Here is a 27,989-nt window from a genome sequence, read left to right on the forward strand (position 1 = left end):
GATGCAGTGAAGATAAAGGAAGAGAAGTAAGTCATGAAACACGGTAGTGACATGTGAATGTCTTTATTATCTCTGCAACAGACGAAGGAACTCACAGCTGGGACACCTCTGACTAACCCTGCTTGTTTTTATTCATAAATACATTCCCTCTGCCTGTAAATCACATCCTTCCTATCATAATGTCATAAATCAGAAGAGCAGTGCTCCTGTCAGAGGTCAGAATATCAGAGTATCAGAACATCCGGCCACAGAAAACAAACACAGCATCCAACAGGAAGCCTGAACACTCGGGGAACCAGCCCTGATCTACTCTCTCTCTCTCACACACACACACACACACACACACACATTTATTTTTACACCTCTGAAACTTGCACAAATGTTTTATAATTCTGAGTGATTTCAGTTGGACCAGAAGAAACAGCATGCTGTGGCTCAGACTGATCTCTGTGATGGGGGCATGTGGGGGTGGAGGGTGCGGGGGTCCTGCTGCTGACTCCGCCCTCTGCAGGAGCCACCATGGTGTTGGTGCTCTCGCACCTCCTGCAGGGTGATGAGGTCACCTGTGTCCAGTTTCAGGTTCACTAAAGGTCATCTGATTATTGCACATTATGTCACAGCTGTTCCTTCTGACTTCCTGACTCACAGGTGAAGTCCCTGATGCTGTCGTGGAGGTTCAGGAGGGAGAGTCTGAGCTGCATGGAGAGGCAGAAGAGATGAACAGGAGGATGTTAGTTAATGATAGAGTGTATTCATAACAGAGTCCAGTCCTCTTCTCACTGAGACCATTACAACACCTTCCTACTGTGGGACACAGTTCCCACCTGGGAGCTAATGTCTGAACTGAAACATGTTTAGTCACCTCATCCAGCAGCAGCACTGCAGATCTGATTATCTCCATCCACCTGTGGAGCTCATCGTCATGGTGATGCTGCTGAGAGTCCAGCAGATGAGCCCAGTCCAGCTGTGTCTCAGGAGTCCTGCTGAAGACACACAGTCACACCGAGGAGAGGACATTCAAACACAGACAGGAAATATGCTGTCTGTCCTCCCGTGGATTCATATTATATTAGAGAATTATATTCTTCTATCAGAGAGTATCAGTCAGGTCACATGAGATCAGGTATCAACACTCAGGATTAGTTTTGGGTGAAGAAGTCTCAAATTTAAAAACTACCATAATAATCGGCGAACAAATGGAAAGCACACAATAAAAGAGACAGCTGAGATTCAGCAGCAGAAATTAATCCATTAACTGATTTATTGATATTATAGTGACCATATAGTGTACATGTGAGTACCTGTCATGAGGTGAGTACCTGTCCTGAGGTGAGTACCTGTCCTGAGGTGTCAGCCTGAGCTCTGCAGACAGACTCTGTGTGGAGGTCTCCAGCATCCACAGCTTGTAGAGCAACATCATGTTAAGAAGGAGCAGCAGAACGAGGCTGCAGAGACAGACAGACAGACTGATGACCAGACAGACAGACAGATGACCAGACAGAGTGATGACCAGACAGACAGACAGGTGAACTAATAATACCTGACACAGATCCTACGGGATGCAGAAGACAAGAGGAGAAACAAAGAGATTATAACACAATAAATCTGCACACACAAATCAACACAATGTGGTCAAATGTTTTCTATTTAAAAATATACAAAATATGAAACCCTGAAACAGAAGCAGCTGATCAGACATGTGACAGGAAGTGACGTCATCGCAGTGGAAGAACTCTTCATCAGTCAGTTCATCCACATCAAGTTGAAACATGTCATCAAGCTCACTGATGTCATGTATGAAGTCAAAACTACAAAAACAACAGATTCTTAAACTGGACTCTTCTTGACTGACTGGTTGTCTCTGTGCTCACTGACAGAAGACAGTGAGGCTGAGGACACATGATGGAGACTGTTGATGGTGAAAGTGTGCAGTGTTTCACTCATAGCGTGAACTGAGCGTTACTACGTCAGTAAGAAGAGACCAACAGACGTAAACTCACACGAGGCTGCTGAGAAGCAGCAGTTTGGAGAAGTCGTAAAGTGTGAGGCCTCCTGGAGCATCGGGGGGGAGTTTGGTCTGAGTGGAACCTGAAGACAACAGGATGTGAATCTATGAATGATTTGAATGTACATGTTACAGGAACACTACATTTCCCATGATTCCTTTCCTCTTGTAAAGAGAGTACAGTATGTTCCTGACTACAGACCACTGACCTGCCACATGTTTGGTGTAGTGGACGTCCTCCTCTTCTTCCTCCTCCTCCTCCTCCTCTGGTGTGATGACCGGATTCAGGACCTGGTCCATGTCTCCTGAAGGTCTGAAGTGATGGATGAGGGTCCGTGTCCTCCTCCGGCTTGATACAGTCCTCAGAACCTTGGTCCTGGGAGACTGTCTGTGAGGAACCATCATCACCACATCCAGCTTACTGAGCTCCAGTTCTGGAGGGGGAGGAGGGCAGAGGGAGGTAGGTGGTATGAGGGGTCAAAGGTCATGTTTGGTTTGTGTGTATGTGTATGGGAACATCAAACGCCACAGCTGCTTTATATGTTCCAGTTATGTTTCCCTCAATGTTTAAGTTACAGTGGAGGCGAGCAGAGTCATGATGATGCTGAGTCAGGACCGATGATGTCATGGTGATGATGTCAGAACAGAGAAAGGGTTCACAGGTTCAAGTCGTTGTTGGTGATGAGGTTCTAACCCAAGTGTCTGAAGTATTGGTCCAGACCACTCCAGGAGTTCCTCTCAATGAAACCCTTCACCAGACCCCAGGGCTGCTTCCTGTAACAGAGCTCTGTGGACACCCTGTAGGACAGACAGACAGACAGACAGACAGACAGACACAGACACAGACACACACACACACACACACACACACACACACACACACACACACACACACGCACACACACACACTTATAATAAACTGAACATGTTGGTGTCCATGCAGGCAGAAGTAAACATATGTTTAGTCCCATATTTTACTTCCAGTGTGTCTGAAATGAGACACTACAATGAGGTTAAAAGAATGGATTCATGTCTCTTTATTGTCTCTTTATTTCTCTTTATTGTGTCTTTATTTCTCTTCATTGTCTCTATATTTTCTTTATTTCTCTTTATTTTGTGTTTATTTCTCTTGATTGTCTCTATTTTCCTTTATTTATCTGTATTGTGTCTTTATTTCTCTTTGTTGTCTCTATTTCTATTTATTTTTCTATATTTATCTGTAGTGTCTTTATTTCTTTTTATTGTCTCTTTATTTCTATTTATTTTTATTTATTGTCTCTATATTTTCTTTATTTCTCTTTATTTCCCTTTATTTCAATTTATTTATTTTTATTTATCTGTATTGTGTCTTTATTTCTCTTCATTTTCTCTATATTTTCTTTATTTCTCTTTATTTTTCTTTATTTCTCTTTATTTCCCTTTATTTCAATTTATTTCTCTTTATTTATCTGTATAGTGTCTTTATTTATATTTACTTTTATTTATTTCTCTTTGTTTGTCTTTATTGTGTCTTTATTGTCTCTATATTTTCTTTATTTATCTTTATTGTGTGTTTATTTCTCTTTATTATCTCTATTTATCTTTATTTCTATTTATTTTTCTATATTTCTCTTTATTTCTCTTTGTTTGTCTTTATTGTGTCTTTCTCTTTATTTCTCTTTATTGTGTCTTTATTGTCTCTATATTTTATTTATTTATCTTTATTGTGTGTTTATTTCTCTTTATTATCTCTATTTATCTTTATTTCTATTTATTTTTCTATATTTCTCTTTATTGTGTCTTTATTTCTATTTATTTATCTGTTTTGTGTCTTTATTTCTCTTTCTTGTCTCTTTATTTCTATTTATTTCTCATTGTTGTCTCTTTATTTTTTTATTTGCCTTCATTTTTCTTTGTTGTCTCTTTATTTCTCATTATTTGTATTCATTTGTCTTTATTTTTGTTGTCTCTTTATTTCTCTTTGTATTTATTCTCTTTATTTTTCTTTATTTCTCATTGTCTATTTTTTATTTGTATTTATTTGTCTTTATTTTTCTTTGTTGTCTCTTCATTTCTCTTTGTATCAATTTCTCTTTATTTCTTGTTGTCTATTTTTTTTATTTTTTTTTATTTCTCTTTATTTGTATTTATTTTTCTTTATTTCTGAGGGTTATTCAGTGATTTCCAGAGGACTTGTGGAGCTGCTCAGTAATTTTTGATCACATCCACAATATGTATGTCAGAAACGTTTCTCTCTGTTGGTGTGCTGTCAGTCCTATGGAGATCATTTGGTCTTATTTTTATGCATTGAAGAGCAGATTTCTGGCAGCATAATTAAAATCAAGTTTAGAAGTAGAAACTTGTTAAGTGATGATAACATCTGTCAGTGTCAGATGGTTTAATCTTACGACACCTTTATTTATTGTCATGACGGCAAGGTGTTCCTCCTCACCTCAGTCGACACCTGTTCTTGGCCACTCTGGTGATCATGTAGCGGTTGAGGGTGTAGAAGTAGTCATGGTACGGAACATCGTGGGCGATCACCTCCGCATCCACTACGTAGCACTGGTTCTGCTGACTGGCCTGATACAGAGTCTGAAGTCCAACAGCACACAGTCAGACATCTGTACTGACAAACAGGGCTGCTAACAACAAGTGAGAACAAACAGCAGATTATTAAACTCAGTCAGGTTTCATATATCAACGATCCATCTGTCTATCCCTGTACCCAGAGGGTAGACGGGTTCAGGGGGTTGTGGAGTCCATCCCAGAGGAACGGTACTTCCAGTTTCAGTCAGTCACAGTAATGACATGGAGACAGTAACCCTGACGTACACAACATAATAACTCCACACCGACAGGCAGGTTTGAACCCAGAACCTTGCTGGTGGGAGCCGACAGGGCCGATCGCTGGCAATTATTACTTATTACTTCATCTTTTGAGCCTCAGAGCTACAAGCGTTGAACGTGTCCTAACCTGTGTTTCGGTGACCGTGGCTATCTTCGGAGCCAGAGGATTGTTCAGGGCGATGGTGTACATGATCTCTCTGCTCTGGTTCCCGTCTTCCTTTTTCCTCCAGGGTTGATACACCACATCTGTACCACAACATCATCTTAAAAGGTCCTAATCTTTATTCTTATTTTTAGTTTTAATATCCATCACAAGATATTTGTAAGTAAAACCCTGTTTCGAAAAATAGTGACTCTGTGTGAAATATAAATAAAAATCTCCCATAAACTCACATTTAATTTAAAATAGACCAAAGACAATATATCAAAGGGTCTGTCTGCTTCTACCTGAGAACCTCCTCTGCTCCCAGAAGTCCCTCATGAACTGGGACTCCGTGAACAGCAGACCGTACATGGTGTCCACGCCGAACCTGAACACCTCGTTGATGTACTGCCGGCCATGCAGGTCGTCATGGAAACCCTCCACCTCAGCTGCACACACCAGGTTTCAGAGTGAGAAGTGAACACACATGAAGATATCAGCGTTGATCAACTCTTCATGTAATTTAATAACACCTTCATCATGAGTCTCCGAGGAGTCGCTGAGCTCAGTGGGCAGGTCTTCATTTTCTCTGAGGTCTGGTGATGGTAAGGGTGTGTGGCCTCTCTGATGTATGCTGAGGTTCACGGGGACAGTCTGGAGTTCAGTGTCAGAAGGAGGGCTGGGTGGATCCTCTTCATGTGGACCGTCACTCTGCTGGACCAGACAGAGTTCATAAGATCAGCTGGAGACATGAATGTCATGATCTGTTCCTCCAGAGGATGCTCCATCAGACATCGACTGTCAAGCTGTATGTCAAACTGTCTGTGAAACTGTCAAGCTGTCAGTCAAACTGTCAGCCAAACTATCAATCAAGCTGTTGGTCAAGTTGTTTTTCAAGCTGTCTATCAAACTGTCGGTCAAGCTGTCAGTCAAACTGTCAGTCAAACTGTCTCTCAAACTGTCTGTCAAATAGTTTTTTAAACTGTATGTCAAACTTTCAGTCAAGCTGTCTGTCAAACTGTCTGTCGAACTGTCTGTCAAACTGTCTATCAAACTGTCAGTCAAGCTGTCTGTCAAAATTTGAGCTGTCGGTCAAAGTGTCTGTCAACACTCAAGCTGTCAGTCAAACTGTTAGTCAAATTGTCTTTCAAACTGTCTGTCACATTGTCTTTCAAACTGTCAGTCAAACTGTCTGTCAACAATCAAGCTGAGTCAAATTGTCTGTCGACACACAAACTGTCAGTCAAACTGCCTGTCGAACTGTCTGTCCAGCTGTTTGTCAACAGTCAAGCTGTCAGTCAAACTGTCTGTCGAACTGTCTGTCCAGCTGTCTGTCAACAGTCAAGCTGTCAGTCAAACTGTATGTCAAACTGTCAGTCACACTGTCAGTCAAACTGTCTGTCAAGCTGTTGGTCAAATTGTTTTTCAGACAGTCTGTCAAACTTTCAGTCAAGCTTTTAATCAAACTGTCAGTCAAACTGGGTGTCAAACTGGCTGTCAACAATCAAGCTGTGAGTCAAACTCTGTTGACACACAAACTGTCTGTCCAACTGTCTGTCAAACTGTCAGTTAAACTGTTAGTCAAAGTGTCTCTCAAACTGTCTAGAAAACTGTCAGTCAAACTGTCTGTCAAATACTCTGTCAAAATGTCAGTCAAATTGTCTGTCAAATTGTTTTTCAGACAGTTTGTCAAACTTTCAGTCAAACTGTTAATCAAACTGTCTGTGAAGCTGTCAGTCAAACTGTCAGCCAAACTATCAATCAAGCTGTCAGTCAAGTTGTTTTTCAAGCTGTCTATCAAACTGTCGGTCAAGCTGTCAGTCAAACTGTCTCTCAAACTGTCTGTCAAATAGTTTTTTAAACTGTATGTCAAACTTTCAGTCAAGCTATCTGTCGAACTGTCTGTCGAACTGTCTGTCAACAGTCAAGCTGTGAGTCAAACTGTCTGTCAAACTGTCAGAGAAACTGTCAGTAAAAATGTCTGTCAAATTGTTTTTCAGACAGTCTGTCAACTGCCAGTCAAGCTTTCAATCAAACTGTCATTCAAACTGGCAACAATCAAGCTGAGTCAAACTGAGTCAAACTGTCTGTCGACACACAAACTGTCAGTCAAACTGCCTGTCGAACTGTCTGTCCAGCTGTCTGTCAACAGTCAAGCTGTCTGTCAAATAGTCTGTCAAACTGTTAGTCAAACTGGCTGTCAAACTGGCTGTCAACAATCAAGCTGTCTGTCAAATAGTCTGTCAAACTGTCTGTCAAACTGTCAGTCAAACTGTAATTCAAGCTGTCAGTCAAACTGTAAGTCAAGCTGTCTGTCAAACTGTCTATAAAACTGTCTATAACACTGTCAGTCAAACTGTCAGTCAAGATATCAGTCAAGCTGTCAATCAAACTGTCTGTGAAGCTGTCTGCCAACTGTCAGTCAAACTGTCTGTCAAACTGTCAGTAAAACTGTCTGTCAAATTGTTTTCTAAACTGTCTGTCAAACTGTCAGCCAAACTGTCTGTCGAACTGTCTGTCAAACTGTCTGTCAAAATGTCAGTCAAACTGTCTATAAAACTGTCAGTCAAACTGTTAGTCAAATTGTCTTTCAAACTGTCAGTCAAACTGTCTGTCAAAATGTCAGTCAAACTGTCTATCAAACTGTCAGTCAAGCTGTTAGTCAAATTGTCTTTCAAACTGTCAGTCAAACTGTCTGTCAAGCTGTCTGTCAACAGTCAAGCTGTGAGTCAACCTGTCTGTCATATTGTCTTTCAAACTGTCAGTCAAACTGGCTGTCAAACTGGCTGTCAACAATCAAACTGTCAGTCAAACTGGCTGTCAAACTGGCTGTCAACAGTCAAGCTGTCTGTCAAATAATCTGTCAAACTGTTAGACAAATTGTCTATCAAACTGTCAGTTAAATTGTCTGTCAAATTGTTTTTCAGACAGTCTGTCAAACTTTCAGTCAAGCTTTCAGTCAAACTGTCTCTCAAACTGTCTGTCAAAAGTCAAGCTGTCTGTCAAACTGTCAGTCAAACTAATTCAAGCTGTCAGTCAAACTGTAAGTCAAGCTGTCTGTCAAACTGTCTATAAAACTGTCTATAACACTGTCAGTCAAACTGTCAGTCAAGATATCAGTCAAGCTGTCAATCAAACTGTCTGTGAAGCTGTCTGCCAAACTGTCAGTCAAACTGTCTGTCAAACTGTCAGTAAAAATGTCTGTCAAATTGTTTTTTAAACTGTCTGTCAAACTGTCAGCCAAACTGTAATTCAAGCTGTCAGTCAAACTGTAAGTCAAGCTGTCTGTCAAACTGTCTATAAAACTGTCTATAACACTGTCAGTCAAACTGTCAGTCAAGATATCAGTCAAGCTGTCAATCAAACTGTCTGTGAAGCTGTCTGCCAAACTGTCAGTCAAACTGTCTGTCAAACTGTCAGTAAAAATGTCTGTCAAATTGTTTTTTAAACTGTCTGTCAAACTGTCAGTAAAAATGTCTGTCAAATTGTTTTTTAAACTGTCTGTCAAACTGTCAGCCAAACTGTAATTCAAGCTGTCAGTCAAACTGTAAGTCAAGCTGTCTGTCAAACTGTCTATAAAACTGTCTATAACACTGTCAGTCAAACTGTCAGTCAAGATATCAGTCAAGCTGTCAATCAAACTGTCTGTGAAGCTGTCTGTCGAACTGTCTGTCAAACTGTCTGTCAAAATGTCAGTCAAACTGTCTATCAAACTGTCAGTCAAACTGTTAGTCACATTGTCTTTCAAACTGTCAGTCAAACTGTCTGTCAAGCTGTCTGTCAACAGTCAAGCTGAGTCAAACTGTCTGTCAAACTGTCAGTCAAGCTGTCTGTCAACATTTGAGCTGTCAGTCAAACTGTCTGTCAAACTGTCTGTCAAACTGTTAGTCAAATTGTCTTTCAAACTGTCTGTCACATTGTCTTTCAAACTGTCAGTCAAACTGGCTGTCAAACTGGCTGTCAACAATCAAGCTGTCAGTCAAACTGTCAGTCAAACTGTCTGTCAAACTGTCAGTCAACAGTCAAGCTGTCTGTCAAATAGTCTGTCAAACTGTCTGTCAAACTGTTAGACAAATTGTCTATCAAACTGTCAGTTAAATTGTCTGTCAAATTGTTTTTCAGACAGTCTGTCAAACTTTCAGTCAAGGTTTCAGTCAAACTGTCTCTCAAACTGTCTGTCAAAAGTCAAGCTGTCTGCCAAACTGTCAGTCAAACTGTAATTCAAGCTGTCAGTCAAATTGTAAGTCAAGCTGTCTGTCAAACTGTCTATAAAACTGTCTATAACACTGTCAGTCAAACTGTCAGTCAAGATATCAGTCAAGCTGTCAATCAAACTGTCTGTGAAGCTGTCTGCCAAACTGTCAGTCAAACTGTCTGTCAAACTGTCAGTAAAAATGTCTGTCAAATTGTTTTTTAAACTGTCTGTCAAACTGTCAGCCAAACTGTAATTCAAGCTGTCAGTCAAACTGTAAGTCAAGCTGTCTGTCAAACTGTCTATAAAACTGCCTATAACACTGTCAGTCAAACTGTCAGTCAAGATATCAGTCAAGCTGTCAATCAAACTGTCTGTGAAGCTGTCTGTCGAACTGTCTGTCAAACTGTCTGTCAAAATGTCAGTCAAACTGTCTATCAAACTGTCAGTCAAACTGTTAGTCAAATTGTCTTTCAAACTGTCAGTCAAACTGTCAGTCAAGACGTCTGTCAACATTTGAGCTGTCAGTCAAAGTGTCTGTAAAACTGTCTGTCAAATTGTCTTTCAAACTGTCAGCCACACTTTCTGTCAAACTGTCAGTCAAGCTGTCTTTCAAACTGTCAGTCAAGCTGTCAGTCAACTGCATGTCAAAATTCAAGCTGTCAGTCAAACTATCTGTTTCTAGTTTTATACACACGTGGAGAGAAATGGTGAACACAGTCTCTGTGAACAAACATCACTCATCCTCTCATCAGTCCTGCTGCTGAGGTAAAATGCTGCTACTCACTGTCCCTCCACTGAGACATGGACACATCTGTCCCTCCACTGAGACTTGGACATGTCTGTCCCTCCACTGAGACATGGTACTCCCAGCAGGAGGGCTCCATGTCAAAGTTCAGCATGTTGTGCAGTAACTCACAAGGAGCGGAGGGCTGGTGGGCGGCTCCGGTCCATCGTTGTTAGGTGGTGCGGGGGGAGGCAGGGGGGGGCTGACGTCCGGTCGGACCTCGGTGTTCTGCTCAGTGTTGTCCTCCACAGGCAGGTCTTCACAGTACCTGCACCACGGAGATGGACAGCAGCTGTAGGTCAAGGTTACCAGCTCACTGCACACGGCCCGCACCGGGCTGCTCACATGCATGGACAGGATGGAGGTCAAGGGTCAAACTTTTCTTTACTGGGTCGCCTAAATGGTTGAGACCGAATATCTGGGCTGTTTGAATCTCCAATAAATATGTATTACAGATTTAAAATGAACAGACACACCTGTGTGTCTATTACTGCTGCTTCTTACTGATTCACTGGAGCATCACTGTGACTCAAAAATTCAAAGATACAGAGAAGAAACGCCCTCCCTCTGGACAGGAAGTACACTCTCATGACTCCATTTATCTCTGTGGACTAACCTTAATGATATATGACAGTAATTCATCTGAACTATTAACTCTGATGCTACCAGTATTTATCATCATGTCACAAAGAAAACCTTATTTTATTAAAAGAAAACATCCCGTGAGATGGATCATGTGACGATGGAGCAGGATTTTATTGTTTGGGTTTAAAACTCACCCCATGGTGTTGAAGTCGTCATCAGGAGGGACGTAGTCCTCATCATCACTGGTCAGACCGAGTTCATTACCGTAACACTGATGGACAAAGTGCCACAGCTCTTTAGGACACAGAGGCTGGAAGAGGAAGAGAAAGTGAGACCACAGAGGAAGAGGAAGTGAGACCAGTCAACAGTTATTTTTTAAGACACCTGGTTTCTATCACAGAGCTGAAGAACAGCTCTTGTTCTTTGGGTTTCAGAGTGAATCTGCCAGTTGAAGTTGTTGAACGCTGCCTGGAGGTCGTGAATGTCAGAACAACACCGTTAGTCTGTCTCACCTTCTCCATCAGTGCGTTCTGCCACAGTCTGAACATCATCATGTAGGTCCGGTCCCTCGCCCCGAACGAGGTGAAGAAGTGCTGATAAAGAGGACGGTACAACAAAGGAGGTGGATTCATGAGCTGCTGTTAATAAGACATTCACTCCATTTAAATTAATAAATAGAACAAATACCCCCCCCCCCCCATACACTGAGTTTAATGTAGCAGTCATCAGCAGCAGGTTTTTATAAAATAACCTCTTGTTGAACATCAGTGTGAGAGAAGAGAGGATGAAGAGCTGCTCACTTTTTCGTTGTCGGTGCACAGCTGGATGGCGTTTGGGATGAGACGGGCCGTCTTCTCCTTCGTCATGGAGCAGACGTCCTTCAGTCGAACCATCAGCTGGACAGGAAACAACACATAGTGTCACTGCTTGGGAAAGACTTCTAATTAAATAAATAACTTCCACAGTTCTACCCATGTATGATTATTTTAAATCAGACGTAACGTTATGCTTAAACCTTCATTTAAAATCTGTCTGTGGGTCGACATCATCATCCTCCTCTTCTAGCTGACGAAACTACTTTTAAACTTCAGTTGTAACAGAAACAACAGAAACAACAACAGCAGAAAAAAACAACCAACACAATGAAAAGAAAAATAGAAAGAAGAACAAAAGAAACAACAAAAATAGAAGCAACAAGAACAAAAATAACAACCATAGAAACAACAACAACAGAAACAACAACAAGAACCTCCAGACAGAAATAACAACAGTAGAAACAACAACAGAAACAGCAACAATAGAAAAACCAACAACAGAAACAACAACAAAGACATCCAGACAGAAAAACAACAATAGAAACAACAACAATATAATCAACAAGAACAGAAACAACAAAAACAGGAACAACAATAGAAACGACAACAACAGAAAAAAAAATCAAGGATTTCCAGATAGAAACAACAACAATAGAAATAACAAGAACAGAAACAACAACAATAGAAACAACAACAATGTAAACAACAACGGAAACAACAAAAACAACAGAAACAACAACAATAGAAACAACAATTAAAACTGCAAGCAGTGATATACGGGCCCTCGCACTCCCGTGCGCCGCCTCCCCGAAGCCGTCTCCTCGACGTGCAGCGCACGAGGAACCGCGTATCCCCGCTTAAAGTTGCTATTTTTGTCTCGTTTCCTGTCTCCAGCAGGGGGCGCTGGCGAGCCGTTTGGCCACGCCCACTCGCAAAACACATCAGATGTATTGTCTCACTACGCCGGATGTATGTGACACGTTTCATGAGGTTTCAAGCATCCTTTGACCTTAAACATCAACTTCCTGTGTCACGGCGAGACATCCAACTTTGCCGCATCGTCACGGCGACGCCCATTGACAAAGTCGAACGAATGTCTCAATATTTCATCAACTACATGCTTAGGTTATTGTGACCCAACTTTACATTCATGGGATCAACCAGCTCGACGTAGAATGTGAAAGTATGAAAAGTGTAATTTCCAGTGGCCAACAGGGGGCGCTATGACTATGAGCGAATATTACCCCACAGGGGTCTTCAGGGCGGGGCTGTTATCATACCTGTGCTGTTTGGAGAAGGCCGGTCCATGTACATAAGATTTAAGATTTTTATGAAAAACAATAGGGCTTTCGCACCGATGCTCGGTGCTCGGGCCCTAACAAGGACCTTGTGACAGCAGTGATGAAGATCATCAGTAAGGGTTCCTGTTCGGGCCCTAATTACGAAAAACAATAGGGCTTCGCACTATCGGTGCTCGGGCCCTAACAATTCCTTGAAAAACAATAGGGTTTCGCGCCATCGGTGCTTGGGCCCTAAAAAGAAGAAAAATAATATTTTTACAAAAAACAATAGGGCTTCACACCATTGGTGCTCAGGCCCTAATAAACAACAGAAACAACAGCAATAGAAACAACAAAAGAAACAACAACAAGGACCTCCAGACAGAAACAACACCAGTAGAAACAACAACAACAGGAACAACAACAACAGAAACAACAACAAGAACCTACAGGCAAGAACCAACAACAATAGAAACAACAGAAACAACAAGAAGGACCTCCAGACAGAAACCTGCATCCTGAAAACAGACAGCAGTGATGAAGATCATCAGTAAGGGTTCCTGTTGGTTCTCTACAATTTGCGTACCAGCCTCATGTGGGAGTGGACGACGCCCTCATCTACCTGCTGCAACGAGCTCAGTCTCACCTGGATGGAACCGGTGACTCTGTGAGAATCACTTCCTTTGATTTCTCCAGTGCATTTAACACCATCCAACCACTGCTGCTGAGTGAGAAGCTGCGGGTGGTGGGGGGGTGGAGGGGGGTGGACACGTCCACCGTCTCCTGGATCACTGACTACCTGACAGGCAGACCACAGTTTGTCCGTCTGGGCAGTGTGCTGTCTGATACGGTGGTCAGTGGTACTGGAGCTCCTCAGGGAACTGTTCTGTCTCCTTCCTGTTCACCTTCTACACCACTGACTTCCAGAACAACTCAGAGTCAAGACATCTGCAGAAGTTCTCTGATGACTCTGCAGTGGTAGGATGTATAAGGGATGGACGGGAAGAGGAGTCAGTGGACGGTGTATAAGGGATGGACGGGAGGAGGAGTCATTGGGCGGTGTATAAGGGATGGACGGGAGGAGGAGTACAGGGCAGTAGTGGAGGACTTTGTGGAGTGAGCTGGTAGAAATCACCTCCTTCTGAACGTGGCCAAAACCAGAGAGATGGTGGTCGACTTCAGGAGGAAGACGACGGCTCCACAACCGCTGAGAGTTCTGGGAGAGGAGGTGGACATGGTGGAGGAGTACAAGTACCTGGTGTCTCCAGGACAACAGACTGAACTGGAAGACCAACATCAACGCTGTCTACAAGAAGGTGATGAGTCGACTCTTTTTCTTGAGGAAACTTCGATCCTTCAACGTGTGCAGCCAGATGTTGGAGATGTTCTACCATCTGTTGTGGCCAGTGAACTGTACTTCGCTGTGGTCTACTGGGGGTGAGAGGTGGTGGTGGGGGGGGGGGGGGGGGCAGCATTGGAGCCGGAGACACCAACAGACTTAACAAACTGGTTAAGAAGGCCGGCTCCATCATTGGCTGCAATCTGGACAGTCTGGAAAAGGTGGTGGAGAGGAGGACGCTGAACAAACTATTATCCATATTGGATAATCCTGTCCACCCTCTCCACCTGCTGCAGGGACAGAGGAGGAAATTCTCCAAAAGACTCCTCCAGCTGCTGTCACAAGGACAGATACAGGAGCTCATTCCAGATACAGGAGATCATTCCAGATACAGGAGATCATTCCTGATACAGGAGATCATCCCTGATACAGGAGATCATTCCTGTCCATGACAATAAGACTGTACAATAACTCACCTCTGGCAAAATCCATCACACAACAATAACACTGTTGATTGTCTGTTTTCTTGTTTGTTTAAATCTTTGCACTATTGTTCAGTTAGTATTAATTTAATTTAATTATTCTATTTTATTCTATTTATTGTATATACTGTGCATTTTATATTTAATGTTTTACTGCTGTTTTATTTCTTTCCTGTATCTATAATGCTGCTGTAGCGAAAAAAATTTCCCCTTGTGGGATTAATAAAGTATCTATCTATCTATCTATCTATCTATCTATCTATCTATCTATCTATCTATCTATCTATCTATCTATCTATCTATCTATCTATCTATCTATCTATCTATCTATCTATCTATCTATCTATCTATCTATCTATCTATCTATCTATCTATCTATCTATCTATCTATCTATCTATCTATCTATCTATCTATCTATCTATCTATCTATCTATCTATCTTGGTTTTCTCCCCACGTTCAGATGTTCCACCAAAAAAGTTCTCCCTTACATTATTTTTCAAGGTTTCTGTTCCAGAATGATGTGATTGATTGAAATAAATTCCACCCGGAGCCTTTTCCCCTCCAGCAGACTGACAGACTTGTGCAGCAGGACCACCATGGTGTGGAGCACCAGTGGAGACACAGTCACAAACAGAGTGAAGTTTATTCCCCAGTAAATTTTAACACCACAGGACTTGGTTTTTCTCCCCTGATCTAACAGGACAAACAGGGCAGGTGTGTACAGGAAGTCCTCCACAGCTCTGCTGACAGATCCACTCAGATCTGAAGGATGTGATCAAATATCAGAACTACAGCCCAGTTTTTAAAGTCGGCCTCATCACAGGAGCTGGAAGACGGTCTGTCACTGGTGCTCGGACACATGGAGAAGAATAAACCAAACATATAAATACACAGCGTAAAGCCAGTCCTCTACCCCGATCCTACGGAACAAAATAATCAGCTTTGAATAAACAATGAATATTATACTATGTATTCAGATACAGTAGATGAGTGTCCTCACCAGGGTCTCCCATCGGAAGATGTTGCTATAGAAACAGATCCAGTTCTCTGAGACGTAGAGGCGTCCCTGCAGAAGGATGTCCCGCTGCAAGGCACACGAATAGTCTGGAGGGAGGTTCAGGTCAAAGGTCAAGAAACAGAAACATCAGAGCTCCAAAGAAGGGCGAGAAAATGAATCAGAACTGTCATCATGAGTCCAGTTCATAGAAAGAGACAGCTGGATGTCAGCAGGTAGCACAGGTGTGTAAACTGTATGTTAACACAACACACATGTAAACTGTATGTTAACACAACACACACCTGTGTGTGTCACACTCACCTACAATGAGGCGCTCAGTGTCGGGCAGCTGCTTGAAGAGCTTCCTGAAGTCTTCATTACGCTGCTTGTAGGTGGGACTCAACACCTGCAGAGGACAGCGACAGGGAGGCAAGACATATCTCTATTCATGTACACAACACACACACACACAAAATACACTTCTACTTCTTAAAACGCACACACAGGCCAAAGAAACTCAAAAGTGAGGTCACAAAAATATTTTTTTTAAAAAGAGAAAAAGGAAAAAAAGCCAGCAGTGTGATTCTAACAGAAATATCCAAACATTACATGAACTTATTATTAATCAGTTACCATTTCATGGAAAGAAGAAACATTAAAAATTATGAAACTTTGGAAAAATAGTTCTGAAAAGTGAACACTTTCAGAAGAAAAGTTTATTTTCCCTACATGACATTAACACATAGTATTAACATGGATAATAATAGAATCACTTCCTTAAATTTGGCCACACGTCTACTGTGGAGTTTATTCACATGTGCTGTGTAGTTCATCATTGTGAATTTAAATGTTATTAAAATGGTCTGAAGAGGGGTTGGAAGTAAAACTATAAAATGTTCAGTTTCTATAAGATGGAGGGTGTGATTATAGCAGTGAGATGGTTTATTTACAGTTTGAGTGTGATAATGAACTGAGGCTGTCGTTGACCACATCAACATGAATGTTAAAGTCACCACCATCATCACTGTATCTGAACTCAGCACTAAATCAGATCCAATCAGAGAGTTCAGCTCGAAACTGAGAGGCAGGAGCAGCTGGGAGATAAACAACAACAAACAAACAAACAGTGTCTTCCAGTTCTGTGTGAACGACAAAGAGTCCGACTTTCACATGAGTTAGGGCTGAGTTTAGGTCTCAGGTTGATTGACAGCTTTGAGATGAAGATCACTCCTCCTCCTCCTCCTGTATACTGACAGGAATGTGATTCTAATATGACTCTCCCACTGCCAGACCTCCTGTTCTTTGTTCACTCTGCAGGAACAGCACCATCTAGTGGTGCACTGACACATTTCAGCAGATTTCTCTGGGCTGCAGATTAAAAACAAATTTACATGAAGATGGTTTCATCTGTTGACAGGGATTATAGGAGTAAAGAAATGTTATCTATTTATTAAAAGTTATGTAAAGGTATAAAAACAGAAGAGTTTCTGTTGTCTGTTCTCCATGTTTACTGAGATGGAGCCATACACAGGTGTTCATGTTCACAGATAAAATACATCAGCCATCCTCAGGTATGAAAACATCACATGACTAAAAGTTTGACAGAATATGAGCCAGTTGGACTTACGTTGTACCAGCTGGGACTCTTCTGTTGTCACAGCACAGGGGGTGGGGGTGCGGGGTGGGGAGCCAACAGAGAGAAGTGAATTAAAGTTGTAGTAATATATTGTTAACAGTGTGCTTCAACTAACAGGCAGCTACATTATCTAAAGGCACTAAATCATGTTTCAGAATCTCAGATGTCTGACTGACCAATAACAGCGAGTTCACACTGCTTTTTAACAAACATCACACATCACTCCTACATACTGTACGTGTCACAGTGTCAGTGTGACCTCTCAGACAGGTACCTTCAGTCACAGGTGAGACATCACATTCAGGCAACATAGGAGACATTAAAATACAGACTTAACTAAAAACACAATATACACCTGAACAGGTGATTCATTATAGAGATGTACTGAACACAGTATGTTAATTCTGGTTCAGGTGAGTCGACTTCCACAAACAATTCATTCTGCTTCCAGGTGTGTGTTTCTGTCAGAACAGTTTGACTCTGACAACACTTCATTTGAAGAATTAATTTAAAATGTGATGCACCTTTTATAAACACAGTGTAACATCATTAGAGCAGTTTATGGAACAAACAGTCTGATAACAGGAAATCACTGTATCAAAACATGATATCACTGTATGAAACAGAATATCACTGTATGATAACATGATATCACTGTATGAAACAGGATATAACTGTATCATGACATGATATCAAAGTATGATAACAGGATATCACTGTATCAAAACATGATATCACTGTATCATAACATGATATCACTGTATCATAACAGGATATCACTGTATCATAACATGATATCAATGTATGATAACAGGATATCACTGTATCATAACAGGATATCACTGTATGATAAAAGGATATCACTGTATCATAACAGGATATCACTGTATCATAACATGATATCACTGTATGCTAACAGGAAGGATATCACTGTATCATAACAGGATATCACTGTAACATAACAGGATATCACTGCATCATAACAGGATATCACTGTAACATAACAGGATATCACTGCATCATAACATGATATCACTGTATCATTCTAGGATATCAGTGTATGATACTGTGTACAGGGGAACATCAATGGTTCTGCTCACCTTGGAGTTCTTGCCCCCACTGCGGGTGCTGCTGCTGGTTGGATGAACAGACTGGGAGCAGGTTCGTTGGTGCTGGGTGGTCTGTGACTGGTCGGGAGAGGTGGCAGAGCGATCAGAGGCCTGGTCTGATGAACCCTTCTCCACCATGTTGGTTTCAGCCTTGAGATGGGGCGGGGACAACAGGACAAGTGAGAAGGCGGGGCGGGGGGGGGGGGGGGGGGGTTTCGACTGGAGTTAGTGACACAACTGAAATCAAGAGAAACACCTTGTTTGTTCATTTCAGTGTGTGAAAGCATCATTAGTCCCACCTGCATCTGCACAGTAACAACACACTGGATAGTGTGCCCAAAAAAACAGCTGGATTCAATTCAACTAAGTTTTATTTATAGAACATCAAACACAGGTGTAACAACACAATGATGTTTAACAACATGATAAAGACTAAAGTCACAGTAAAGATTAAAAACACGATAAAGATTAAAAACACAATGGAGATTAACAACAAGACTAAAAAAAAAAATCAATCAATACTAACAATAGTAAACACTAAAAACACAGTAGTCTAACAATATAGTCTAACAGCAGAGTAAAGACTAACAACAGTAAAGACTAATAACACAGTAAAGATTAACAACAGTAATGACAAAAAACTGTAAATATTAACAACAGTAAAGACTAACAACAGTAAAGACTAACAACAATGAAGACTAACAACAGTAAAAACTAACAACAGGATGACTAACAACAGTAACGACTCACAACAATGAAGACTAACAACAGTAAAAAATTAACAAAAGTCACGACTAGCAACAGTAAAGACTAACAACAGTAACGACTAACAACAGTAAAAATTAACAAAAGTCATGACTAGCAACAGTAAAGAATAAATACCGCAAAAACAAACAACAGTAAAGATTAACAAAAGTAAATCCTATCAGTAGCGACTAACAACAGTAAAGACTAACAACAGTAACGACTGACAACAGTAAAGACTAACAACAGTAAAGACTAACAACAGCAAAGACTAACAACAGTAAATAATAACAAAGGTAAAGATTAACAAGAGTAAATATTAACAAAAGTAACGACTGACAATGGTAAAGACTAACAATAGTAAAGACTAACAACAATGAAGACTAACAACAGGAAAGATGAACAACAGTGAAGATTAACAAAAGTAACGACTAACAACAGTAAAGACTAACAAAAGTAACGACTAACAACAGTAAAGACTAACAACAATGAAGACTAACAACAGTAAAAACTAACATCAGGGCGACTAACAACAGTAACGACTAACAACAATGAAGACTAACAACAGTAATGACTAACAACAGTAAAAATTAACAAAAGTCATGACTAGCAACAGTAAAGAATAACAACAGCAACAACAAACAACAGTAAAGATTAACAAAAGTAAATCCTAACAGTAGCGACTAACAACAGTAAAGACTAACAACAGTAACGACTAACAACAGCAACAACAAACAACAGTAAAGATTAACAAAAGTAAATCCTAACAGTAGCGACTAACAACAGTAAAGACTAACAACAGTAACGACTAACAACAGTAAAGACTAACAACGGTAAAGACTAACAACAGTAATGACTAACAACAGTAATGACTAACAAAAGTAAAGACTAACAACAGTAAAGACTAACAACAGTAACGACTAACAACAGTGAAGATTAACAAAAGTAACGACTAACAACAGTAAAGACTAACAAAAGTAACGACTAACAACAGTAAAGACTAACAACAATGAAGACTAACAACAGTAAAAACTAACATCAGGGCGACTAACAACAGTAACGACTAACAACAATGAAGACTAACAACAGTAATGACTAACAACAGTAAAAATTAACAAAAGTCATGACTAGCAACAGTAAAGAATAACAACAGCAACAACAAACAACAGTAAAGATTAACAAAAGTAAATCCTAACAGTAGCGACTAACAACAGTAAAGACTAACAACAGTAACGACTAACAACAGTAAAGACTAACAACGGTAAAGACTAACAACAGTAATGACTAACAACAGTAATGACTAACAAAAGTAAAGACTAACAACAGTAAAGACTAACAACAGTAACGACTAACAACAGTAAAGACTAACAACAATGAAGACTAACAACAGTAAAAACTAACATCAGGGCGACTAACAACAGTAACGACTAACAACAATGAAGACTAACAACAGTAATGACTAACAACAGTAAAAATTAACAAAAGTCATGACTAGCAACAGTAAAGAATAACAACAGCAACAACAAACAACAGTAAAGATTAACAAAAGTAAATCCTAACAGTAGCAACTAACAACAGTAATGACTAACAACAGTAACGACTAACAAAATTAATGACTAACAACGGTAAAGACTAACAACAGTAAAGACTAACAACAGTAACGACTAACAACAGTAACGACTAACAACAGTAACAACTAACAACAGTAAAGATTAACAAAAGTAAATCCTAACAGTAGCGACTAACAACAGTAAAGACTAACAACAGTAACGACTAACAACAGTAAAGACTAACAACAGTAATGACTAACAACAGTAACGACGAACAAAATTAACGACTAACAACGGTAAAGACTAACAACAGTAAAGACTAACAACAGTAAAGACTAACAACAGTAATGACTAACAACAATGAAGACTAACAACAGTAATGACTAACAACAGTAAAAATTAACAAAAGTCATGACTAGCAACAGTAAAGAATAACAACAGCAACAACAAACAACAGTAAAGATTAACAAAAGTAAATCCTAACAGTAGCGACTAACAACAGTAATGACTAACAACAGTAACGACTAACAAAATTAATGACTAACAACGGTAAAGACTAACAACAGTAAAGACTAACAACAGTAACGACTAACAACAGTAACGACTAACAACAGTAACAACTAACAACAGTAAAGATTAACAAAAGTAAATCCTAACAGTAGCGACTAACAACAGTAAAGACTAACAACAGTAACGACTAACAACAGTAAAGACTAACAACAGTAATGACTAACAACAGTAACGACTAACAAAATTAACGACTAACAACGGTAAAGACTAACAACAGTAAAGACTAACAACAGTAAAGACTAACAACAGTAATGACTAACAACAGTAACGACTAACAAAAGTAACGACTAACAACAGTAAAGACTAACAACAGTAACGACTAACAACAGTAAAGACTAACAACAATGAAGACTAACAACAGTAAAAACTAACATCAGGGCGACTAACAACAGTAACGACTAACAACAATGAAGACTAACAACAGTAAAAATTAACAAAAGTCATGAATAGCAACAGTAAAGAATAACAACAGCAACAACAAACAACAGTAAAGATTAACAAAAGTAAATCCTAACAGTAGCGACTAACAACAGTAATGACTAACAACAGTAACGACTAACAAAATTAACGACTAACAACGGTAAAGACTAACAACAGTAACGACTACCAACAGTAAAGACTTACAACAGTAAAGACTAACAACAGTAACGACTGACAACAGTAACCACTAACAACAGTAAAGACTAACAAAAGTAACAATGAACAACAGTAAAGACTAACAACAATGAAGACTAACAACAGTAAAAACTAACATCAGGACGACTAACAACAGTAACGACTAACAACAATGAAGACTAACAACAGTATAAAATTAACAAAAGTCACGACTAGCAACAGTAAAGACTATCAACAGTAACCACTAACAACAGTAAAGACTAACAAAAGTAACGACTAACAACAGTAAAGACTAACAACAGCAAAGACTAACAACAATAAAGAATAACAAAGGGAAAGATTAACAAGAGTAAATATTAACAAAAGTAACGACTGACAACGGTAAAGACTAACAATAGTAAAGACTAACAACAGGAAAGATTAACAACAGTGAAGATTAACAAAAGTAACGACTAACAACAGTAACGACTAACAACAATGAAGACTAACAACAGTAAAAAATTAACAAAAGTCATGACTAGCAACAGTAAAGAATAACAACAGCAACAACAAACAACAGTAAAGATTAACAAAAGTAAATCCTAACAACAGTAAAGACTAACAAGAGTAAAGATTAACAGAAGTAACAACTGACAACAGTAAAGACAAACAACAGTAAAGACTAACAGCAGTAACAACAATAACTGTACAGGGATGCATTAGTGCACATGGCATGGGTAGCTTGAACATCTGGAAGGAAGCATTAATGCTGAATGATATATTCAGGTTTTGGAGCAACATATGCTGCCATCCAGACAACGTCTCTTTCAGGGAAGGTCTTGTTTATTTCAGCAGAACAACGTCCAACCACATTCTGCACGTATTCCAACAGCATGGTTCTCTAGTAGAAGAGTCCGCTGATAAACTGACCTCCTGCAGTCCAGACCTGTCAATCATTGAAAACATCTGGAGCATCAGGACATGAACAATACAACAAAGGAGACCCTGAACTGTTGAGCAGCTAGAATCCTCTATCAGGCAAGAATGGGACTACATTTCTCTTTCATAACTCCAGAAACTAGTCTCCTCAGTTCCCAAAGGTTTCCAGAGTGTTGTTAAAAGAAGAGGTGATGCAGTTCAGTGTTGAACATGATCCTGGAACAACTTTATAGACGTGTTGCTGCATCAGATTCAAAATGAGCAGATATTTTAAAAAATACAATACATTTCTCAGTTACATTTGACACGTTATCTTTAGTCTATCTGCAATAAAATATTAGTTTATCTGAAATGCAAATCATCACATTCTGTTTTTATCTACATTTTACACTACAACCCAACTTTTTTGTAAATACAAGTTTATTTTTCAACATTTTGCAGAAGAATTCCACATTAGAAAAGAAATAGGATCAGTTATGAAAAGAGTTCAATGCACCTGATCAGTCCCAGAGCCGCTTATTAAACTGACCTCCTGCTTCGCTCTGAGTCCGGACGGAGAACAGGTGATGCTAAGCGAGACTGTCTCCTCTGCATTGCAGCTCTCAGTCAAAGGTCACGTTACAAACAGGTGCGAGCTGGAGAGGTCATGTGGATGATAATCAGGTGTCTTCCCACCACTGGATAAAAACAGGGCGTGACACCAGTACTGAAGATTGACTGATGTATCAATCCTCCAAATTTAACTTTAACACTTCATCCCTCTACATCAAAAACATCCGATTAGATTAACACTCCCATTTTAAACTGTCATGCTTCGCCTGTGTGCAGGTTCAACATACGTGTGTTTAAGATGGCGCCGTGCTAGTGGCAGCCTGTTACAGCAGCTCCCCCGAGTGTGTTTTGTTTGAAGTATTTTTCTTTCTTTCTCGTCTTCGGAGTTGCTTTTTTTTTCTTTCACGTGTGTTAAGTGACGGTCAGACAATGGACCGTAACTTTTCTACTTTTCTCGTGGCTCTTCTTCTACTTTTTTCCTTCTTCGTAACTGAGAGCTACGCACAGTGGACCGGGGCCATTGTTTACTCTCGTGATCAGCTGATCGCACTGAGTAGACCTCTACTGCTGCTGCCCGGAGCGAGGCCTGAAATCCCCGTTGAACTTCGGAGAAGACGTCGGGGTTACAGAGCTGGAGCTAAGCTGAAGGCGAAGAGGAGGAGATAAAAAAAACCATCGGTACCGGCGATCTTAATGAGGAACGTGAGGTCGTTGGCCAACAAGACGGACGAGCTCGGCGCTGGTAAAGACCCAGAGAGAGTACCGGGAGTGCAGCATCATGTGTTTCACCGAGACATGGCTGCACTCACATTTCCCGGACCACAGCGCGGCCGTACCCGGCTTCAGGACTGTTCGGGGGTACGGAGACCTTGTTCAGAGCGGTAAGAAGAAAGGTGGAGGGATTGAAGTCTGTGAACGAGAGGTGGTGCAATCCCGACCACGTGTGTGTGAAGGAACGTTTCTGTATCCCGGACATTAAACTTCTAGCCGTGGGGATGCGTCCGTATTATTTACAGAGGGAGTTCACGTCCGCCATTGTTATCGCTGTGTACGTTCCTCCATCAGCTGACGTAGAGGCAGCAGTGGACACCATCCACTCCACTGTGTCCAAACTTCAGAATCAGCATCCCGGTGCATTTTTGTTAGTTACTGGAGACTTTAACCAGTCTGGATAAAGTACTGCCAACTTTGCACCAGTATGTGAACTGCCCCACACGGAACAATAAAACTCTGGACCTCCTGTATGCTAATGCCATGGATGCATACAGTACTGCTGCCCTTCCCCCCCTTGGTAGGTCGGATCACAACCTGGTCCTGCTGACTCCCAAGTATGTTCCTCTGGTGCAGAGGCAGCCTGTAACCACCAGGACTGTGAGGAGGTGGACACAGGAGGCTAAAGACGCCCTGCAGGACTGCTTTGAGTCCACGGACTGGGATGTGCTGTGTGGACCACATGGGGAGGACATCAACAGCAGGACGGACTGTATCACAGAATACATCAAATTCTGTGAACACACCACCGTACCATCCCGGACTGTACACTGCTTCCCCAACAAAGAGCCGTGGATCACCAGTGACCTGAAGGTGCTTCTTAATCAGAACAATCAGGGGGAACCTGGAGAGGAACAACCAGCGGGAACCTGGAGAGGAAAATCAGGGGGAACCTGGAGAGGAACAATCAGCTCAACTGTTTCTTCAACAGGTTTAGTTCACCGCCCTCATCTGTCTCCTCCACGCACCACACCTCCCAGACACCTCCGCTGCCTCTCCCCCTCCCCCCTCTATCCCACCTGGTGAGCTGTATGGACACAGAGTCCTCAATTTCAAAGGGCTCTTCCACCATCAACGCCATGACCCCCCTCCTCCCCTCTCTGTGATGACTGGCCAGGTTAGGAGACAGCTGGAGAGACTCCACCAGCGCAAGACTGCAGGACCTGATGGCATCGGCCCCGGGGTCCTGAAGACCTGACGGCATCAGCCCTGGGGTCCTGAAGACCTGCACCGTCCAGCTGGCTGAGGTCCTACAACACCTCTTCAACCTGAGCCTGAAGCAGGAGGAGGTCCCAGTGCTGTGAAGACGTCCTGTCTGGTTCCTGTCCCCAAGAAAACGACTCCATCTGGCCTCAACGACTACCGACCGGTTGCCCTCAGGTCTCATGTGATGAAGGTGCTGGAGAGGCTGGTCTTGGCCCACCTCAGGCCGCTGGTGAAATCTTCACTGGACCCTCTGCAATTTGCGTACCAGCCTCATGTGGGAGTGGACGATGACATCATCTACCTGCTGCAACGAGCTCAGTCTCACCTGCATGGAACCGGTGACTCTGTGAGAATCACTTTCTTTGATTTCTCCAGTGCATTTAACACCATCCAACCACTGCTGCTGAGTGAGAAGCTGCGGGTGGTGGGGGGGTGGAGGGGGGTGGACACGTCCACCGTCTCCTGGATCACTGACTACCTGACAGGCAGACCACAGTTTGTCCGTCTGGGCAGTGTGCTGTCTGATACGGTGGTCAGTGGTACTGGAGCTCCTCAGGGAACTGTTCTGTCTCCTTCCTGTTCACCTTCTACACCACTGACTTCCAGAACAACTCAGAGTCAAGACATCTGCAGAAGTTCTCTGATGACTCTGCAGTGGTAGGATGTATAAGGGATGGACGGGAAGAGGAGTCAGTGGACGGTGTATAAGGGATGGACGGGAGGAGGAGTCAGTGGGCGGTGTATAAGGGATGGACGGGAGGAGGAATACAGGGCAGTAGTGGAGGACTTTGTGGAGTGGGCTGGTAGAAATCACCTCCTCCTGAACGTAGCCAAGACCAGAGAGATGGTGGTCGACTTCAGGAGGAAGACGACGGCTCCACAACCGCTGAGAGTTCTGGGAGAGGAGGTGGACATGGTGGAGGAGTACAAGTACCTGGTGTCTCCATGACAACAGACTGAACTGGAAGACCAACATCAACGCTGTCTACAAGAAGGGGATGAGTCGACTCTTTTTCTTGAGGAAACTTCGATCCTTCAATGTGTGCAGCCAGATGTTGGAGATGTTCCACCATCTGTTGTGGCCAGTGAACTGTACTTCGCTGGGGTCTGCTGGGGGGGAGAGGTGGTGGTGGTGGTGAGGGGGGGCAGCATTGGAGCCGGAGACACCAACAGACTTAACAAACTGGTGAAGAAGGCCAGCTCCATCATTGGCTCCAAACTGGACCGTCTGGAAAAGGTGATGAAGAGGAGGACGCTGAGGAAATATTGGATAATCCTGACCACCCTCTCCACCTGCTGCAGGGACAGAGGAGGACATTCTCCAAAAGACTCCTCCAGCTGCTGTCACAAGGACAGATACAGGAGCTCATTCCAGATACAGGAGATCATTCCAGATACAGGAGATCATTCCTGATACAGGAGATCATTCCAGATACAGGAGATCATTCCTGATACAGGAGATCATTCCTGATACAGGAGATCATTCCAGATACAGGAGATGGTTCCTGATACAGGAGATCATTCCTGCCCACCGCAATAAGACTGTACAATAACTCACCTCTGGCAAAATCCATCACACAACAATAACACTGTTGGTTGTGTTTTCTCATTTGTTTAAATCTTTGCACTATTGTTTAGTTAGTTTTAATTTAATTTAATTATTCTATTTTATTTTATTCTATTTATTGTATATGCTGTGCATTATATATTTAATTTTTTACTGCTGTTTTATTGCTTTCCTGTATCTATAATGCTGCTGTAGTGAAAAAAAAAAATCCCCCTTGTGGGATTAATAAAGTATCTATCTATCTATCTATCTATCTATCTATCTATCTATCTATCTATCTATCTATCTATCTATCTATCTATCTATCTATCTATCTATCTATCTATCTATTATCTATCTATCTATCTATCTATCTATCTATCTATCTATCTATTATCTATCTATCTATCTATCTATCTATCTATCTATCTATCTATCTATCTATCTATCTATCTATCTATCTATCTATCTATCTATCTATTATCTATCTATCTATCTATCTATCTATCTATCTAATATACATTTTAATATGAATGATTAAAGCACGTGGCTCTGAACTGCTGACACACACTGATCATCACACTGTGTCTCACTAACCTGAGTGTAACCATTTCATACAGCAGTCTCAGTAGGATGTAAAATGGTGCAAGGCGACACATTCTTCCTCAGCAGCAACACACACACACACACACACACACACACACACACACACACACACACACACACACACACACACACGTGCAACATGCAAACACAGAGTGATGACAACACGCAGATGGAGACGAAGGATTAAAAGGAGAGTCACTAACCGACCTGGCATCCATGAAGACCACAGCCCTCAGATTCTACCTGCTTCATTCATCCTCTCATTCAGACAGCTGACGAGGAGGAGGAGGAGGAAAAGGAGGAGGCTGCCTGTAAGTTTCTGTGGGTGGGGGTTAGTTGTAGCAGACAGCTAGTATTCCCTCTCAGAGAAAAAAAAGTCCAGTGTGTTGGAGAGTCGCTGCTTCATGCTTCATGTTTCTTTAGTCCTCCTTCAGCTGCTTCCTGTCTTTACTTCCTGCAGGATGAATCACAGGATGCTGCTGCTCCTTCTCTGAGACCCCCGCCGATCCACTGAGCCCCCCGCCGATCCACCGAGCTGTGATTGGATGCCTCAGCAGAGCACTGCAGACCGCTCCTGACTCCCTCTCCTCCCCATCATCAGATCCATGAATGAAATCTGCTGATGTGGATTAACCCTCGATGTCACACCATGCTGGTGCTCCTCCCCGTTAAACCCACCGCACACATACTCTTCATCATCATCCTCCTCCT

The 27,989-nt window shown here is 41.6% G+C and overlaps 1 protein-coding gene across 3 annotated transcripts; it reads right to left on the minus strand.

Annotated features, from left to right (window-relative positions):
• Positions 1-47: 47 nt before the first annotated feature.
• LOC138207713 (protein Aster-B-like) lies at positions 48-27,963 on the minus strand. Of its 3 annotated transcripts, XM_069165177.1 has the most exons (20): positions 27,486-27,963; positions 18,192-18,350; positions 17,083-17,103; positions 15,777-15,861; positions 15,459-15,562; positions 11,341-11,436; positions 11,053-11,133; positions 10,735-10,850; positions 10,088-10,223; positions 5,510-5,690; positions 5,282-5,425; positions 4,962-5,080; positions 4,437-4,579; positions 2,700-2,803; positions 2,215-2,439; positions 2,001-2,088; positions 1,541-1,552; positions 1,338-1,445; positions 863-983; positions 48-695 (listed from the first exon to the last, which is right to left on the minus strand). In XM_069165177.1, exons 1-20 carry the CDS (start codon positions 27,528-27,530, stop codon positions 615-617), a joined length of 2,169 nt encoding a protein of 722 aa, XP_069021278.1. In that variant the 5' UTR covers positions 27,531-27,963; the 3' UTR covers positions 48-614. The 3 variants fall into 3 exon arrangements, with proteins under 3 accessions (XP_069021278.1, XP_069021276.1, XP_069021277.1); XM_069165175.1 differs by lacking the exons at positions 48-695; positions 863-983; positions 1,338-1,445 and having other exon boundaries at positions 1,453-1,552; positions 5,510-5,687; positions 27,486-27,958; XM_069165176.1 differs by lacking the exons at positions 48-695; positions 863-983; positions 1,338-1,445 and having other exon boundaries at positions 1,453-1,552; positions 27,482-27,953.
• Between the last annotated feature and the right edge of the window lie 26 nt (positions 27,964-27,989).

The sequence above is a fragment of the Embiotoca jacksoni genome, unplaced genomic scaffold, assembly GCF_022577435.1.
Source record: "Embiotoca jacksoni isolate LCO1_2020_lvr unplaced genomic scaffold, fEmbJac1.0.p SCAF_33, whole genome shotgun sequence".
NCBI lineage: Eukaryota > Metazoa > Chordata > Actinopteri > Embiotocidae > Embiotoca > Embiotoca jacksoni.

What these genes read in the sequence shown, in the direction of transcription:
- LOC138207713 (XM_069165177.1), bottom strand. Translation starts at nt 27,530, where the DNA reads ATGAAGCAGGTAGAATCTGAGGGCTGTGGTCTTCATGGATGCCAG. An exon ending in CACTGAGCGCCTCATTGTAG is followed by an intron (nt 15,563 to 15,776) that starts GTGAGTGTGACA and finishes ACCTCCCTCCAG; the next exon opens with ACTATTCGTGTGCCTTGCAG. An exon ending in GGAGCAGAGGAGGTTCTCAG is followed by an intron (nt 5,081 to 5,281) that starts GTAGAAGCAGAC and finishes GTTGTGGTACAG; the next exon opens with ATGTGGTGTATCAACCCTGG.